General features: G+C 35.3%; 1 protein-coding gene and 1 non-coding gene across 7 annotated transcripts; both read right to left on the bottom strand.

Annotated features, from left to right (window-relative positions):
- Nucleotides 1-2,466: 2,466 nt before the first annotated feature.
- Nucleotides 2,467-2,538, bottom strand: TRNAE-UUC. The gene has a single exon. It is a non-coding gene; the product is annotated as a tRNA-Glu (tRNA).
- Nucleotides 2,539-2,573: 35 nt separating this feature from the next.
- Nucleotides 2,574-4,901, bottom strand: LOC110897827 (cyclase-associated protein 1-like). Of its 6 annotated transcripts, none has more exons than XR_004876126.1 (5): nt 4,657-4,900; nt 3,626-3,821; nt 3,405-3,523; nt 3,086-3,226; nt 2,574-3,007 (listed from the first exon to the last, which is right to left on the bottom strand). XR_004876126.1 is itself a non-coding variant. In XM_022144557.2 (5 exons), exons 2-5 carry the CDS (start codon nt 3,736-3,738, stop codon nt 2,978-2,980), a joined length of 324 nt encoding a protein of 107 aa, XP_022000249.1. In that variant the 5' UTR covers nt 3,739-3,821; nt 4,657-4,898; the 3' UTR covers nt 2,576-2,977. The 6 variants fall into 6 exon arrangements, 1 of the variants encoding a protein (XP_022000249.1); XM_022144557.2 differs by having other exon boundaries at nt 2,576-3,007; nt 3,705-3,821; nt 4,657-4,898; XR_004876124.1 differs by having other exon boundaries at nt 2,575-3,020; nt 3,134-3,226; nt 3,405-3,821.
- Nucleotides 4,902-15,313: the final 10,412 nt, after the last annotated feature.

Raw genomic sequence — 15,313 nt, forward strand, 5'->3', positions numbered from 1 at the left:
AGCACAAGTTGCTCATCGGTAACAGGGGAACCGAGATGGGTTAATTGATCAAAGATCACCTTAAGGGCCTGGCAGTATGCGGACATATTGGGGAATTGATCCAGGTGAGTGTTAGCAAATTTGTTGTTGAGATCAATCGTGCGAGTGGCCTTGTTGTCTTGGAAAATGTTGGCGATGGTGGTCCATGCGTCGTAAGCAGTGGTATTAGGTTTGAGAACCGTGTGTAACAGGTCTGTGGAGATGGTGCTGTAAATCCATTGTAGAACAATGGAGTCGAGACGTTCCCATGTCTCGGTGGTGGCGGATGTTTCTTTTTCTTTGTCTTTGGTTGTGTCTGAAGATGAAGCGGTTTCTGTTGTTGTTTTGGGTTGAAGGTGATCAAAGACAAGGTGTGCTTTACATTGTATTTTGAACATCTCTGACCAGGTAGTATAGTGCCCAGTTTCGATGTCCAAAGTGACGGGTATAAGGCTTTTAATAGAGGTGACAGTGACTGCAGGGTGTGGGGAAGAAGAAGACATGATGAAGAGAGGGAAGGAGGTGAAAAAAATACGGCGCAGGGAGAGGTGGAAGAGAAGGGAGGATCGACTAGGGTAATTCCTAGATCAGGTTTGATACCATGAAGGAATGTAAATCATGCCTTCTCATTCATCATAACATCATATAAATAGTGTACAACCAAATCTCCTATCATTGTGGAGAGATATACATGACAATTATAAAAGATATATTTCCTAAACTATACAATCTTCCTATACTAATAAACAAAAATCTTTTTTGGACACGCGTCACTTTCTGGTGCTTTCTCACCTTATTTTCTTATTTTCTTATTTATCTCTCATATTAAATAATAATAATTTAAAAAAATACTAGATAAGAATAAATATTTAGATAAGGATAAATGTTTTTTTTATTATGAGCATATTAGTTAATTAACAACAACAATAATAATAATAATAATAATAATAATAATAATAATAATAATTTAAACAGAAAGTTAGATAAGAATATGAACGTTTATTTTTTTTATGATCATAATAATAATAATAATAATAATTTTAAACAAAAAAATTAATTAAGAATAAATGTTTGTTTTTCTATAAATAATTATAAACAAAAATTTAGATAAGTATAAACGTTTGTTTTTATTATTAGAAGATATATATACTTTGGAGTTCGGTGATTGAAATTATGGTAAATTAGGAATCAAATGTTCCCGTTTGATATATACTTACTAATTGTATTATTTTTTTTTCACTAGAATTAAATTATTATTCTAGGTCGGGCATATGCTTTTATTTTTTTTATGATCATAATAATAATAATAATAATAATAATAATAATAATTTTAAACAAAAAAAACTAATTAAGAATAAATGTTTGTTTTTCTATAAATAATTATAAACAAAAATTTAGATAAGTATAAACGTTTGTTTTTATTATGAGAAGATATATATACTTTGGAGTTCGGTGATTGAATTTATGGTAAATTAGGAATCAAATGTTCCCGTTTGATATATACTTACTAATTGTATTACTTTTTTTCACTAGAATTAAATTATTATTCTAGGTCGGGCATATGCTTCTATCAAATTGTAAGTGTTTTTCGACGCATCGCTATAATAGTAGGCATATGCTTCTAAAGTGTAAACTTTAAACCCATCATTTTTAGATGAGTTAATTACTGTTTTCGTCCCTGTGGTTTGTCAAAAATCACTATTTCAGTCCATTAGTTTAGAAATTGCGATTTCAGTCCCTGTAGTTTCACTTTCGTAACCATTTCAGTCCACCTCGTAACCATTTCAGTCCCTGTACTTAACAGAATAATGGATTGAAATGGTTATGAAAGTGAAACCACAGGGACTGAAATGGTTACGAAAGTGAAACAGCAGGGACTGAAATCGCAATTTTTAAACTAATGGACTGAAATAGTGATTTTTGACAAACCACAGGGACGAAAACAGTAATTAACTCTTTTTAGATATAAAGAACGTCACTATAATTGTAAACTTTAAACCCATCATTTGTCGCACATTGCATCAACATGTATAAAGAACACCATTTTTAAATACAACAACTAGGATTAAGCACCCCTCGCGTTGCGGCGGGGGCGAACACCAATGCCACACTACTGCCAACGACCACCAACACTAAAGTTGCGGCGTGTTAATGCGAAGAAATTAAACCGAAACATAAAATATATAAAAGAATAACTAAGTCGATCTAGGGGGTAAAATGAAAGCTTCCAAAAGATAAGGGATTGTTTATGTGCAAACTGATAGGTGTACTTTATGGGAAAAAATATAAAAAAGGTTCCATTACCAGGAATCGAACCCGGGTCTCCTGGTGTAAGCCAGATATCCTAACCGCTGGACGATAATAGATGCTTGTGGTTGTTTCCAATTTAGTGATTAAACATACTAAAAATATTAGTGCATTTTGAAAAGGCAGCAAAAACAAAAAAGGTTCCATTGCCGGGAATCGAACCCGGGTCTCCTGGGTGAAAGCCAGATATCCTAACCGCTGGACGACAATGGAATGCATGTTCTATCTTCCCACTTAATAAATAAATATTACAGCCTTAGGGAGAGAAAACCGAACCAAATGAAAATGCTTTTGTTAAGCAGGTTAAGAGCCCATTGTTGCATGAAATATTATGCAATTTGCATACTGTTAAGAGCCAAACATGTGCCTACTATATCTAACATTGAGATGTAGCTTTGAAAATAAGAAGTTGAAGTCTCAAGCTGAAACTTTATAAGTAATCGAAGACTTCTTTGAGAGAGGATTAAAGCGGATAGCCTTATATCTTTCTGAAAATTCAAAAGCCCTCAAGATGAAGACATCAGTAAAGTAAGTTCAAAATCTGAATAGTTAGACGAATATGTGTTAAGACTTCATGTTTTCAAAGCAAAAATGATGCATAATAAGGAAACCATGTAGTACAACCTTTATATTAACTGTCAAACAATTGCTTTTACTCTCCATATCCAAATCTACAGAAAACCTGTGATCATAAACTAAAATAATAAACCCTCAATATTCTTATTATTGAATAAAAAAAGTTTTAATAGAAAAAAAGTACATTATTGTAATCACATTTTAAGAGATGGTTGAAACTTGGTGTGCGTACCCAATTACGCTCCAGAGTGGGATACAGGGGTTGTAACAAAGTGGCCATCCTGGTAAGTGGGTGAATGTACTGATGTGGCATAGGATGTTCCGCCTGCAACAATACCAATACACAATTCTTAAGAATAATCGACAAATATGACCTGTGCACGAATCAAATGGGTAAACTAAACTAAACTAAACAATTTAGTAAAACTAAAAACGGATTAAAAGATAGCTAAACGTAAACTAAAAACGGATCAAAAGTCATCCAAAGTTGGAGAAAACTATACCATATCAGCATTGGGATCTTTGGGAGGTACCATCACATTAACTTCACTTGCCTTGGAAGTTGTGATGGAAGCTTCTAGAGAATCTTTGCTCAAGTACAGCTGGACACTTGTTGTGTTGTCTACACTTGTAGTGTTTCGAAAGGGTAAATATGATGTCATGAAATCTAGAAGTATATATATAAAATGGCCCCAATAATCAAAGCACTGAAAAGATATTTTACCTGATAAAGTGAGCCCAACTTGCCCATGGCCATAGCCACTTTACCCAAGTAGTTATTTATAGAAAATGGAATAACATACCTTCAAGATTGGTGCAAGTATACCAGTATATCATCAAGACATGTATCCTTTAGCCCACATCTCTTTGATTTGCGAAGCTCGACTTCCACAATACCAAATCATGTAACGTAGCTCAAACTGCACTTTCCATGTAAAACATATCCAAAGAAACATGATATACGAATTTGAACATGTTGAAAGATGTATTTAAGATTTCCAGTGGAATAATATGACATTTTTTGGCTTTATACAGCTTGATTACAATGACCTATCATCTATGTTATTCTTCTCCATCTACATTTGTGCACGCCGTTATTCGTGTTACCGGACAATAAAGCGCACGCTTAATCGATTCAGCACCCGACATAAGAGGCGAAGAAATTAACACAAACCCAAACTTCAAATGACAAACATAATCGTCGTCTCGTCAAAAGTAATCAATTTGAGCATAAAATTAGGGTTGAGCACTTACAACTAAGATGTTGGCATGTTATTATCGCGTGTGATTACTTCGAGTCTGTAGACTACATTAGCGTTTTCGACGATGTATTTGAGTTTGTATTTGACTTTTTCGGCCGGAAGTTCCCCAACTATAGAGAGTAGCCGTGGAAAGAAGAAGATGAGCCGTAAGAGGAAGACGATGGTGGTCGGTTCGCCCACGACGTTTAGGGTTTTTTTTGGGTTGTGAAACTGGAAGGGGAAATGAGTGAGAGCGATGGTGAAACGATCTGGTTTCAAAACACCTAAACTGGAACCCTAGTCGACAATACAAGCCATGAGCTCCATACCCGATCTACCAAAATTATACCCAGATTATGATCCAAGACATGAAGGTAGACTTTCGTTCATCGGACCTTGGTCGTAACTTGACCGGATTCTTGCCGGAATTATGTATTACCAAAAAAAGTCTCAAACAACAAATCAAGAGCAGATCTAACTGGAAATTTAACATGCAGTACAATAAAATACTTACCGGATCTTCGCCGGAGACTGGCCGGACTTCACCTGAAGTACAACTCTACAACTCACCGCCGCCATGGCGGTCGTTTATGCGTCGGAAGTGAGAGGCGCTGCCGTGCACAGCCGGGTTTACCACCAGAAACGGTGGTCCTTCCACCGTGTCTCTCTTCTCTCTCTCTCTCTCTAAAATCTGTGAACTCTCTTTCTATTATCTGTGTCTGTGACGCCGGTGTGTAAGACACAATTTACAACTATGATGTGTTTAAGAATGTTGTACAATAGTATACAATAATAATAAGCACAAAAAACCAATTAAGCATTATGTACAACTTTCATTGCACCAAAATGTTGAAAGTTAGAGTATATATAAATTCTATACTTCATTCAAAGAGAATTTATTTCTCGATTTTACGATATAATTCATAAAAATGATGAAATATATAAAAACGTGGGGATTGATCTCCACCTTTTTTGTACCGTAAACTCTCTTGAATACAAATTTAAGACGGGTGTTTTACGAATGAAATAAACAAATAAGCATGAAGGTGCATAAAACTAAATAAAATAATTGTATATCATAATTTGAATGTATCATAAAAACGAGATTTAACCCTATGTATATATGTAATACATGTGTTTTTAACCTAATAATAAATAAAAAAGTGAAGTAAAATGTTATAATAAGTAAATTATACATCCAATTTCATTTTTAAAAGATAAATCTTGACGACTGTATGTGTTAACATATGACATTATATTTTATACAACACGTGCAATATAGGAGTTTCTTTTAAAGATATATCTTTTTATTATTTATTATATAAAATTAAATTCATGCAAAATAAAAAAGCAAAGTAAATGTTATAATAATTAAATAGTACATCAATGTTCATTTTTAATATGATAAATCTTGATGACTATTTTTGTTAACATACGACATTATATTTTTTTAGCACGTGCAATATATGAGTTGCCTGACTACCTACCATTGCTTTGTAATTGCCCTTTTTCGTGTGGAATGATATTGATTATCTTCATATACGAGTTTTTTTTAAAGATATATCTTTTTATTATCTATTATATAAAATTAAATTTATGCAACCCGTGTAATACACGGGGTTTTAACCTAGTTGTCTATTATATAAATTAAGGCAACACTATGAAGAAGTGAATTCGTGCTCCAAGATAATTACATATGTAATCCATCAAGACGATTTGAAATTAAAGTTATAGACATTCATGAATACATGAGTGGATTCAGCAAAGCCTACTAATTATAAAATGACCACTTAGTCTCTAAGGATGTGACTGATGTTCTCACTTGTATATTATACTAAATATTATCTCTTAAAAGAATTGATGATAACTTTAGCTAGCATGATGCTTTATGTACCTTACGGTACATTGCAATTGTTGATACATGTGTTCACTAGAAAGAGAAAGTCACCACCATTAAAAGCATGTGCATAAACTTCATGAAAAAATAGACGACGAAATGTGGCATCATCATTTAACATAGCCACCATTTTCAACATCATCGTCATCATTTAACACTAGCCTTTTGTTGAAACTTGGAGAAGAGATAACTGTTCGCTCATGGGTTTGTTAAACGGTACCGAGTTGGGGGTCAAAAAAGATGTGTGGGTTTGGAAATCAAAGCCGGACAAAGAGATTTCTGTGGCCATGATCAAAGAGGCTCTATGTAGCAGGTCGGAAATTGGAGAAAATGAAGTTTGGGCCCTCTGGAACCCATGGGTTCCGACGAAGGTCAACTTATGTGGAGGGCGATTCAAGAGAGAATCCCGTCCAAGATGGCGCTGACCTTCAGAGGCATGGCAGTTGGTGACACCCACTGCCAAAGGTGTGGACTTGATAACGAGACGGCCGAACACATACTTACTTCGTGCCTGATAACCAAGACCATCCGGCAACAAGTTCTTATTTGGATTAAGTTGCCAATGTCTCTAGCTGATCTCTCCATTGGATCATTGGCGATATCAATTCAGAACCTCCATGGATCTACTAAGTGAAAGAAGATTATTGGTGTGATCTTTCTTGCTACCTGCTGGGAGATCTGGTGCACTAGAAACAATGTTCTACGACTCGACTACGGCTGTGGTGGAGAGGATAAAGGAGGTTTCTTTTCTTTGGTTATGTAGTCGATCTATGTTTAAGAACTTAGATTGGGGTCGTTGGTGTGATTTTAATATCCGTAACATTGTGATGTAAGGTGTTTTGTGTTGGTTACAATTTCTTGCTGGCGATTTGTTTCTATATTTTTATAGAAGTTGCCTGGTTTCAAAAATAAAAATAGATAACTGCTATTATGGTAAAAAGACGATCCTACCCCCGCATGTAAGTTAGCGCCCTGACACATGTCAACACCACATCCGTTCCTAGCGCTTGAACGGTTTGACCATTTGTACCAGAACCCAACACCATATATATATATATATATATATATATATATAAAATCAAATTTTATATTTTTACCTTTCCTTTCTTTTGATTATAAGGTTAGTATTGTATAACTAAATATAAAAATTTATAAAAGATATGTAGATTGACGAGCTACATACATGTAGCTTGCGAAGGTACACATAACAAGTATATATGTAGTTCACGAGCTATATATTGTAGCTTGTCAATCTACGTATGTTTTTTTATATTCTTATTGGTTTTCAAGAATAACAGTAACGTATAAAAGAATGAAAAAACTTTTAAAAACTCTTGATTAAAAATGGTGGGTGGAGATACAATAGAAAGTTTATTTAGCTAAGAAGGCTAGGAAGTGATCTTGACCATCCATCCATTTAGTTAATCAAGGGCTAAGATTAAATGATGGAAATTGAAGAGAAGAAAAGAGGCGCGTGAGTTTGTTTAGGGGCATTCTAGTCAGTTCAATGCAATAGTTTCTCTCTCCTCCAATTCCCTCCCATTTTTTAAACGTTAATAACTCTATCATACGACATTACCTTTTTTATAAAAATTGCACCAAAAAAACGAGCGTTTTTTTATCTTTAAAACGAGTATACTACTGCTATATTTTCAAAAAAAAAATTTGAAAACCCAGTTGCGTAAAACGCAATGGAAAAAACCCAGTTGCGTACAATGAAAAAAAACCTAAAAAATGACATTTTTCTAAAACGCAATGCACCAAAAACACAAAGAAATGTCTTATTTGTAAAACGCAATGGCCAGAAAACACAAAGAAATGTGTTATTTCTAAAACGCAATAGCTTAAAAACTCAAAAGAAAGTGTAGTTTCTAAAACGCAATGGGCTGAAAACACATAAAAATGTGTTTTTACCTAAAACGCAATAGACTAAAAACATTTCAAAATGTGTTTTTCTAAAACGCAATGGACCAAAAAACACATAAAAATGTCTTTTTTCTAAAACGCAATGACCTAAAAACACAAAGAAAAGTGTTCTTTCTAAAACGCAATGGACTAAAAACACTACAAAATGTGTTTTTCTAAAACGTATTAGACAAAAAAACACATAAAAAAGTGTTTTCCTAAAAAAATAATTTGTTTTACCAAAAAGAACTAAAACACAATAAATTGCGTTGTAGCATTGTGTTTATAAACAATTGAAGAACACACTGTTTTAATAGTGTTTTAATGTTAATGATCTTGCTCATATGCATGGAACATCACATGGAACATCACATCAAACAATTTAAATATGTATTTCAAAAAGAAAATAGTTGAGGATTAAATATGTATCAAAGCTGTTATGGTAGAAGTTTTCCACCATAATTTAAAATCAATAAATTTAACACTTTTAGTTGGTAGGAAACGAGATTCCATTTCTTGGAAAACAGAATATGCCACTCATATTACAAATCACAAAAACCCAAATGCAGATTCATTACAAAAACGCAATGCCAAATTCTACAGAAAAACGCAATACAAATTCTTATCTGAATCTAAAACTTGCCTTCCGTTGTATCGGCCCTTCGTATAAGGTAACCATTCCCTTTCTTTCTTTATTTTCTGTTATATATTTGTCAAAACGCAATACAAAATTCTTATACGAATCTGTAACAGGTGCCTCCATTATCGTTTCTTCCATAACAAGTAAAGGTTTCGTCACTTCCGTAAAGGGTTTTGCAGTTGCATCAACATCTAAGGCTTTCAGATCTGAGCGGATCAGGTTTTGGACGGAAAGACAAGCCGGAACGACGATCGGAGAAGCTAAAAATTCCAATTTTTCTTCTGCGGCGGTGAAGTGGTTGCGGTAGGCGGTAGAGTGGTGGTGGTGGGCGGCAATTGTGGTGGTGGTGGCGTGGGTTTGAGATGAATCATAAAAGAGAAAGACGTACTGCGTTTTTTAGATCTAGGGTTTTCATGAGACTAATTTGTGTTTGACTAAAATGCCCCTCCTTATGTTTTTTTTCTTTTTGCCACATGTCATAATCCTATTGCTTCCTATCCTTCCTAGCCAAAATAAACTTTCTATTTAATCCTTTCCCTAAAAGTGGTTTCTCAAAGTTGTTAGCATCTTTTAAGATTTCCAATGATCCCTTATATTAAACTTTTACTAACAATTTTGAACTATAAGGCTCACAATTCATTTAACATTGTAATATAATTCATTTTCCTGTCTACAAAAATTTTTCTTTGTTTATTGTTAAGCTATGGGATATGGGGTGGTTGCGTGGATCATGGATTGCCACACAGAACATGGTTCTCGTGGTACACCGTCCCTCTTCTCAAATCATGGTGGTTCGCATGGTTTAACCCTCTTTCAATGAATTTGGGTATTTTGATTGGTGGGGGAGGATAGGGGATGGCAGTGGGGGTAATGGTACACACCATATAGGGTGGTGCATTAGGTTGCTGAATGAGGATGGGTGACATGACGCTGATGTGGAGGATGGTGGTGGTCATTTGGGTCATGAGCACACTACACCACATAACCTTATAACAATAATTATCGTACCCTCGAATTTTGTTAAAATAAATATAAGTTTATATTTTTGTGGGCTTATTTTTTTATAACCGCGCATGGCATTTGAAAATCTAGTAACAGCCTTGTATACTAGTTAGGGTTGTAATTGAACCGAACGAACACGAACAAGGCCATGTTTGTGTTCGTTCGGTAAATAAATTAACATGTTGGCGAACTACTCACAAACGCATACCAAACATAAGTTTATGTTCATGTTCGTTCGTTAAGGAAATCTAGTTGTTCGCGTGTTGGTGCATGTTTGTGACAACAGCTTAGATTTGGTCTTTGGATATCTTGTAATTAGTTTAAACGATAAACGGTTAGCGGGTTTAGCTTTGTATTAGTGAGTTAATAGTGTTTGGGCTAAACTAAACCCAATTGGATGTAGGGGGGACGAATTGGGCCTTGCCCATGTAGGAAACCCTAGTCCAAATAGTAAACCTTGTGTTATATTGTCAAGGTTAGGCTTTAGGGTTTAAGTTGATCGGTTAATCAGTTAATCAGCCAAAACAGTTTGTGAGAGACATAATTTCGTGAGAGCTCTAGCTTGGACGAATTTAGGGTTTGTGGTTAGGGTTTGATTGATTGTAATCAATCTTGATAGATAATCAATAAAACCCGGTTTGATTGAATTGCTGTTTCTGCGTTCTACACGTTTTCTGCTACAATCTGATCTAGAGGATTCCGCACTCTAGGTTAGATAGACGATTCTGTGACGATCCATAACATCAAGGGGACCTTCAATTGGTATCAGAGCATTAGGCTCTTGATTGCTCGGTTCAGAATTGTTTGCTGCAGAAAAAGAAGGATTTTCGAATTTGGTGAAACCTGAAAATTAGGGTTTTATAATTTTCGAAAATTTTTTGGTGGTTGATTCTGATTTTCGAAATCTGTTAGTTGTTTTGATATTCTGGTTTGTTTGATTGCTGTTTTGCAGGTTTTAGGGTTTGCAGGACTGTTTGTGGTTGATAGTTTTGAAGAATTTTGGCTGAATTTCTTGAAGATTCGAAGACTGTTCTTCGTGTTCTTCATCAAGTTCATCAAGATTTTTAGTAAAAACTTTGCTGATTTGCTTGTTTGATTTTGCAGGTTGTGTTGGAGAATCTTCAGATTTTCGAACAGATTAGGTTTCCAAAGATAACCAGCGAAATTGATTAATTTTGCTGACTGACCAGCGAAATTAATAACCAGCGAATTTGGGACGTAATTTCTCGGTGATCGGCGAATTTAAAATCCAAAGGCGACTTTGGTAATCGTGTGAATTTTCCTCAGCGAAATTAACACGGTTTCGGTGACTCTACCAGTTGTCGTATTCGCGAAATTACCAGCGAATTTAATCTGTGAAGTTAACCAGCGAAAATAAGTCTGCGAAATTGGCTAGTGAACTAAGTCTGCGAAATTAACAAACATCAGGACCAGCGAATTTAGCAGCCTATCAGCGAAATTATCAGCAAAATTAAGAGGTGGAATTTCAGTTGGCAAGCGTCGGAAATTTTTCGGTGTTTTGCAAATAGAAATTGATCCGTAACTCGTTTGACAGAACCGTTTGCGCCGTTAGATTCCTTGGATTTTTAGGACTCTGGAAAATCCCGAATTCGGTTTTTGACATTATATATCATTGGATTCGTCTTTTCGAGACGATTCTAACGGTATAATTTGGTAACCACTGTTTTCGGACAACTTTTGTACGGTTTTATCAGTACGGTTAAAGTAAAACGTGTTTAAAGATGATTAAAGTGGACAATGTCGAGAAGTGGCCAAAGCTTACAAATGTTAACGAATATGCTGTCTGGAAGGAGGAGTTTGAGTTGGTTGTGAAGAGCGAAGATACCAGAATGTGGTATTGTATTATAGATGGATACATGGCTCCTACACGTCGTGTTGAAGGAAGGACAAAAGTGATTTCTTATGACAAGATGGATGAATCTGAGAAACTGATGGTTGATGCTGAGAAGAAAGCTTTAGCAGTGATAAAGATGTCCCTGCCTGAGGGAATTAAACATACCATCAAGCACTATGGGACTTCTTATGATCTGTGGGAAGCTTTACGAAAACGCTATCAGAATTCATCAAGACAGAGTGTAGGAGATCGTGCATTTGATGAAGAAGCAGTTGCTGTGAAAAAAGAGAAGAAGAAAGCTCTTGAACAGAAGGTTGAGAAGAAGGCTGCAGAGGTTTCAAAGTGCATGAATGGTGTGAATGAACTTACAACAGAGGTGAAGGTAACACCAGAACCTGTAAGTCATACGTGTCATAATTGCACTGAACTACAGGGTGAAGTTGACAGACTATCGGAGCAAAACAACATTCTGTTAGCTGATTTGGAAAACCGAAAAGAGTTAAATGTTCTTTTGATTAAAAGAGAGTCAAACTGTTTAGAAAAACTAAAATCAAATGAACAGGAAATTAGCAGTTTAACAAGCAAAGTCAATGAACTGTTACAGGTCATTGATTTGGCTCGTGAAACTGTGAAAGAAAAGACTAACGAGCTTTCAGAAAAGTGCACAGAATTGGCTGATGCACAAGCCAAAATTGTAGAACTTCAGGGGAAGTTACATAATTTTGGGAATTCTTCGTTAGTCAGAACTCAAATTCAAAAAGGTTTAAAAAGGAGTAATGATAAAACAGGGGTGGGGTTTACTAAAGCTTCATCTTCTGACTACTCATTTTTACCAACTGAAGATGAGCTAACTGATTTTGTAACCACTGCACATGTAGTGGATCCGATAGCTGTGGACTTGCCAAGTAGTCCAGTTTCTTTGAAAGAATCTGTTGGGTCTAACAGTACACCTCATAAATTGGATGAGGATACTGAAGACAACAAGACCAACACATTTAAAAAGGGATCAAACAAAGAGAAAATATCCTGTTTTAAATGTCACAACAAAGGGCACGTGGCGAGTTGTTGTCCTTTAAAGAAAGGTAAGCAAAAAGTTGACGAAGTTATGGACGGGAACCAGGTTGGGTCAAGCAATAATGTGAAATCTGAATCTAGTTCAAAAACTTCCAATAAGAAGTTTTCGAAAAAGAGATCGTGCTTCAAATGTCACACCAAGGGACATGTAGCTAGCTGCTGTCCTAACAAAAAGAATGAAGCACAGGTGAGTGAGGAGAAAGGTTCAAATTCTCCAAAGAAATCTGCTCCCAAGCAACCACAGAATGTTGCTATTGGTGTAGATAAGGCTGAAAAAGGAACTCCTCAAGTTCCTCGTTTTCAAAGAAATCAACAAAGATTTCAGCCTAGATCTCCATCAAGCAGATATCAGAGACCTAGAAGCAGTTCACCTAAAATGAACAATTTTAATTCAAATAATTTCAGAGGTCAAAGTCAATATCAAAATCGATACCAGAATAATGGTGGTCGAAATTTTTATAACAATGGCTTTAGAAATTATAACTATAATGCTTCTTGGAATCAAAATCAAAATTTCCAAAGGTCAAATTGTCCAAATGTATATAGGAACCCTCAGGACCAAAGGCCTAGTGGAAATCAAAATCAAATTCCAACAGGTCTACGATCCAAGACTCCAGTTAGGAGTAATGGATATTGGATGGATGTTCCGGTGGTTGGTGAATTTGGACGACCCAAGACCATTAAGGCTTGGTCCCCCAATCTAACTAATTTCTAAGTTAGTGTGTGCAGGAGCTGCTAAGGAGGAGTATCAACTTATGTTGATATTGGCTGCTTCAGGCACATGAAGGGGGGTGTGAGATTGATGATTGATATACATTAAATGATTTAGTTTGAAGTTCAAAGTGTTGAGTCGACACAGAGGATAACCTGGCAGATCTTTATACTAAAGCATTTGACAGGGCTCGCTTTGAACACTTAGTCGAACTCAACGGGATGAGGAATCCTGAATAACTGGTTTTTCATAAGAATTTTTGTAAATAGTTTACTGCTTTTCATAAAAATCAAAAACACAAAAAAAAAATTGAAAAATCAAAAACATAAAAAAATAGAAAAATAAAAAATGAGTTATCACTGTGTGAAAAAGAAGAAATGATAGTACATCAGCAAGTTAGACTGTCACACTGAAATTAAACCTAAATTGCTTAAGTGTGATAGCAGCTTCATCATACGATGTACCAGTAGGCAAAAAGCATGAAATAATCAACTTACCAATGTGATATAAACATAAATGAAATGAATATGAGTGGGGAACACATCAGTGGTGTATGGTTTAATGACCTTAATTCTTGCGTTGATAGATTGCCAAAATCTGAAGTTTTGGGTCTTTATACTGTTGTTTTATCTAGGGATATCTTGGCTATCTGTCTGTTAGAACTAAAATTGTACATGACCCCAGGAAAGATAGTCACTTGGAATTAGCTCATTTCTATTTGAATGTCTGTATATTTCCCGATACACACAATTTTGATCTGATTCTGAAATCTTATCTGAAAAAAGTCGTGTACCTCCTCTGCTGCATCCAGATATATGCTGACCTGGAGGTGCTAGGCAACGACAGCTTCTGCTGCATCCAGATACATGCTGACCTAGCTGTACGTTGTCGCGCTATAGATCTAATACACCCGAAAGAGGCCCTCTAGTGCCCAAAAGAAACCTAAGAAACCTATATCAAACTGAGAAAATCTCATTTGATCTGTATATTATACCATCTCTACTAAAGATCTATTCTGTTCTCTTCTCAACCTATTCCCAGTTAAGATTTCAGAACTCAGGATTGGACTTGTGAAATATGTGGTAGGGAAGATACTTGCATGATAGAGTGTGCTGTTTATATTTCCAGGATTTGATTTGTATTTAATTGGGTGTTCATGGTTACGAAATCAAAACATAATAAAACAAATTATATGCAGACCTAGGCACAGTCAGGATATCTTAAAGGATGAATTCAGTATACTCACCTACTACGATGAATCTTTGTGCATACCTTGATCGTGGGGGTATATCCTGAAGTGGGACACGCTCGTATTTCAGAAAATAAAATTACCTTAACGTATCATATGGTAATGGTACTTGAAATGTTCATGCATTTTGTTTAAGTGGACAAACATACTGGTAATCGTCGTGAACTGCTTTCACTAAAAAATTGAATAAAGAATTATCTAATTGTTTGAAACAGTTTAATTATGCTGATATGATCTTCTTACCAGTGATTCTCACAAAAATAGAGTGTTTATTGTTTTTGTTATTTACTTGCTTTCAGAAAATACAAAAATCCATAAATAGTGTCTTTTTCTGTTTAAAATTCTTAACGTACGGAAAACTGTTATTCTTAGAGGAATTGTTACTGATAGGGGGAGACGGTGTTATAAAGTGAGTTCAAAATTTTCAATCAGGCAGGTTCTTCTGTGTTGAACAAAAGTTTTGCGAGTTGGTGATGAAATTGAAAATGCTTAATCTGTGATACAGTTTAACTAATCTCTTGAAAAATAATAATTTATTTCACTTATGTTGAAAAAATTCTTATGGTTTCTCGAGATGTTTGTTTTATAGTATACAGATTGAAGCGGTTTGTTGCTGAGAAGTTGCTGTGAAGTATGAAGATGAGAGTTTGATTGGATGCATGGTAGAACCTCCTTTCTATATTGCAGACAAAGATTGAAGAGTTTGAAGATTGCTGTGCATATGCTAAACTGGAGTTTACTCAAACGCTAACGTTTTGAAGATTTGGTGATTGGATGCATCAGCTTAGGGGGAGTCTGTTGCTGACAGAAGCTGTTGAAGCTGAAGCTATCCAAAGA

This window comes from Helianthus annuus, chromosome 13 (assembly GCF_002127325.2).
Source record: "Helianthus annuus cultivar XRQ/B chromosome 13, HanXRQr2.0-SUNRISE, whole genome shotgun sequence".
NCBI lineage: Eukaryota > Viridiplantae > Streptophyta > Magnoliopsida > Asterales > Asteraceae > Helianthus > Helianthus annuus.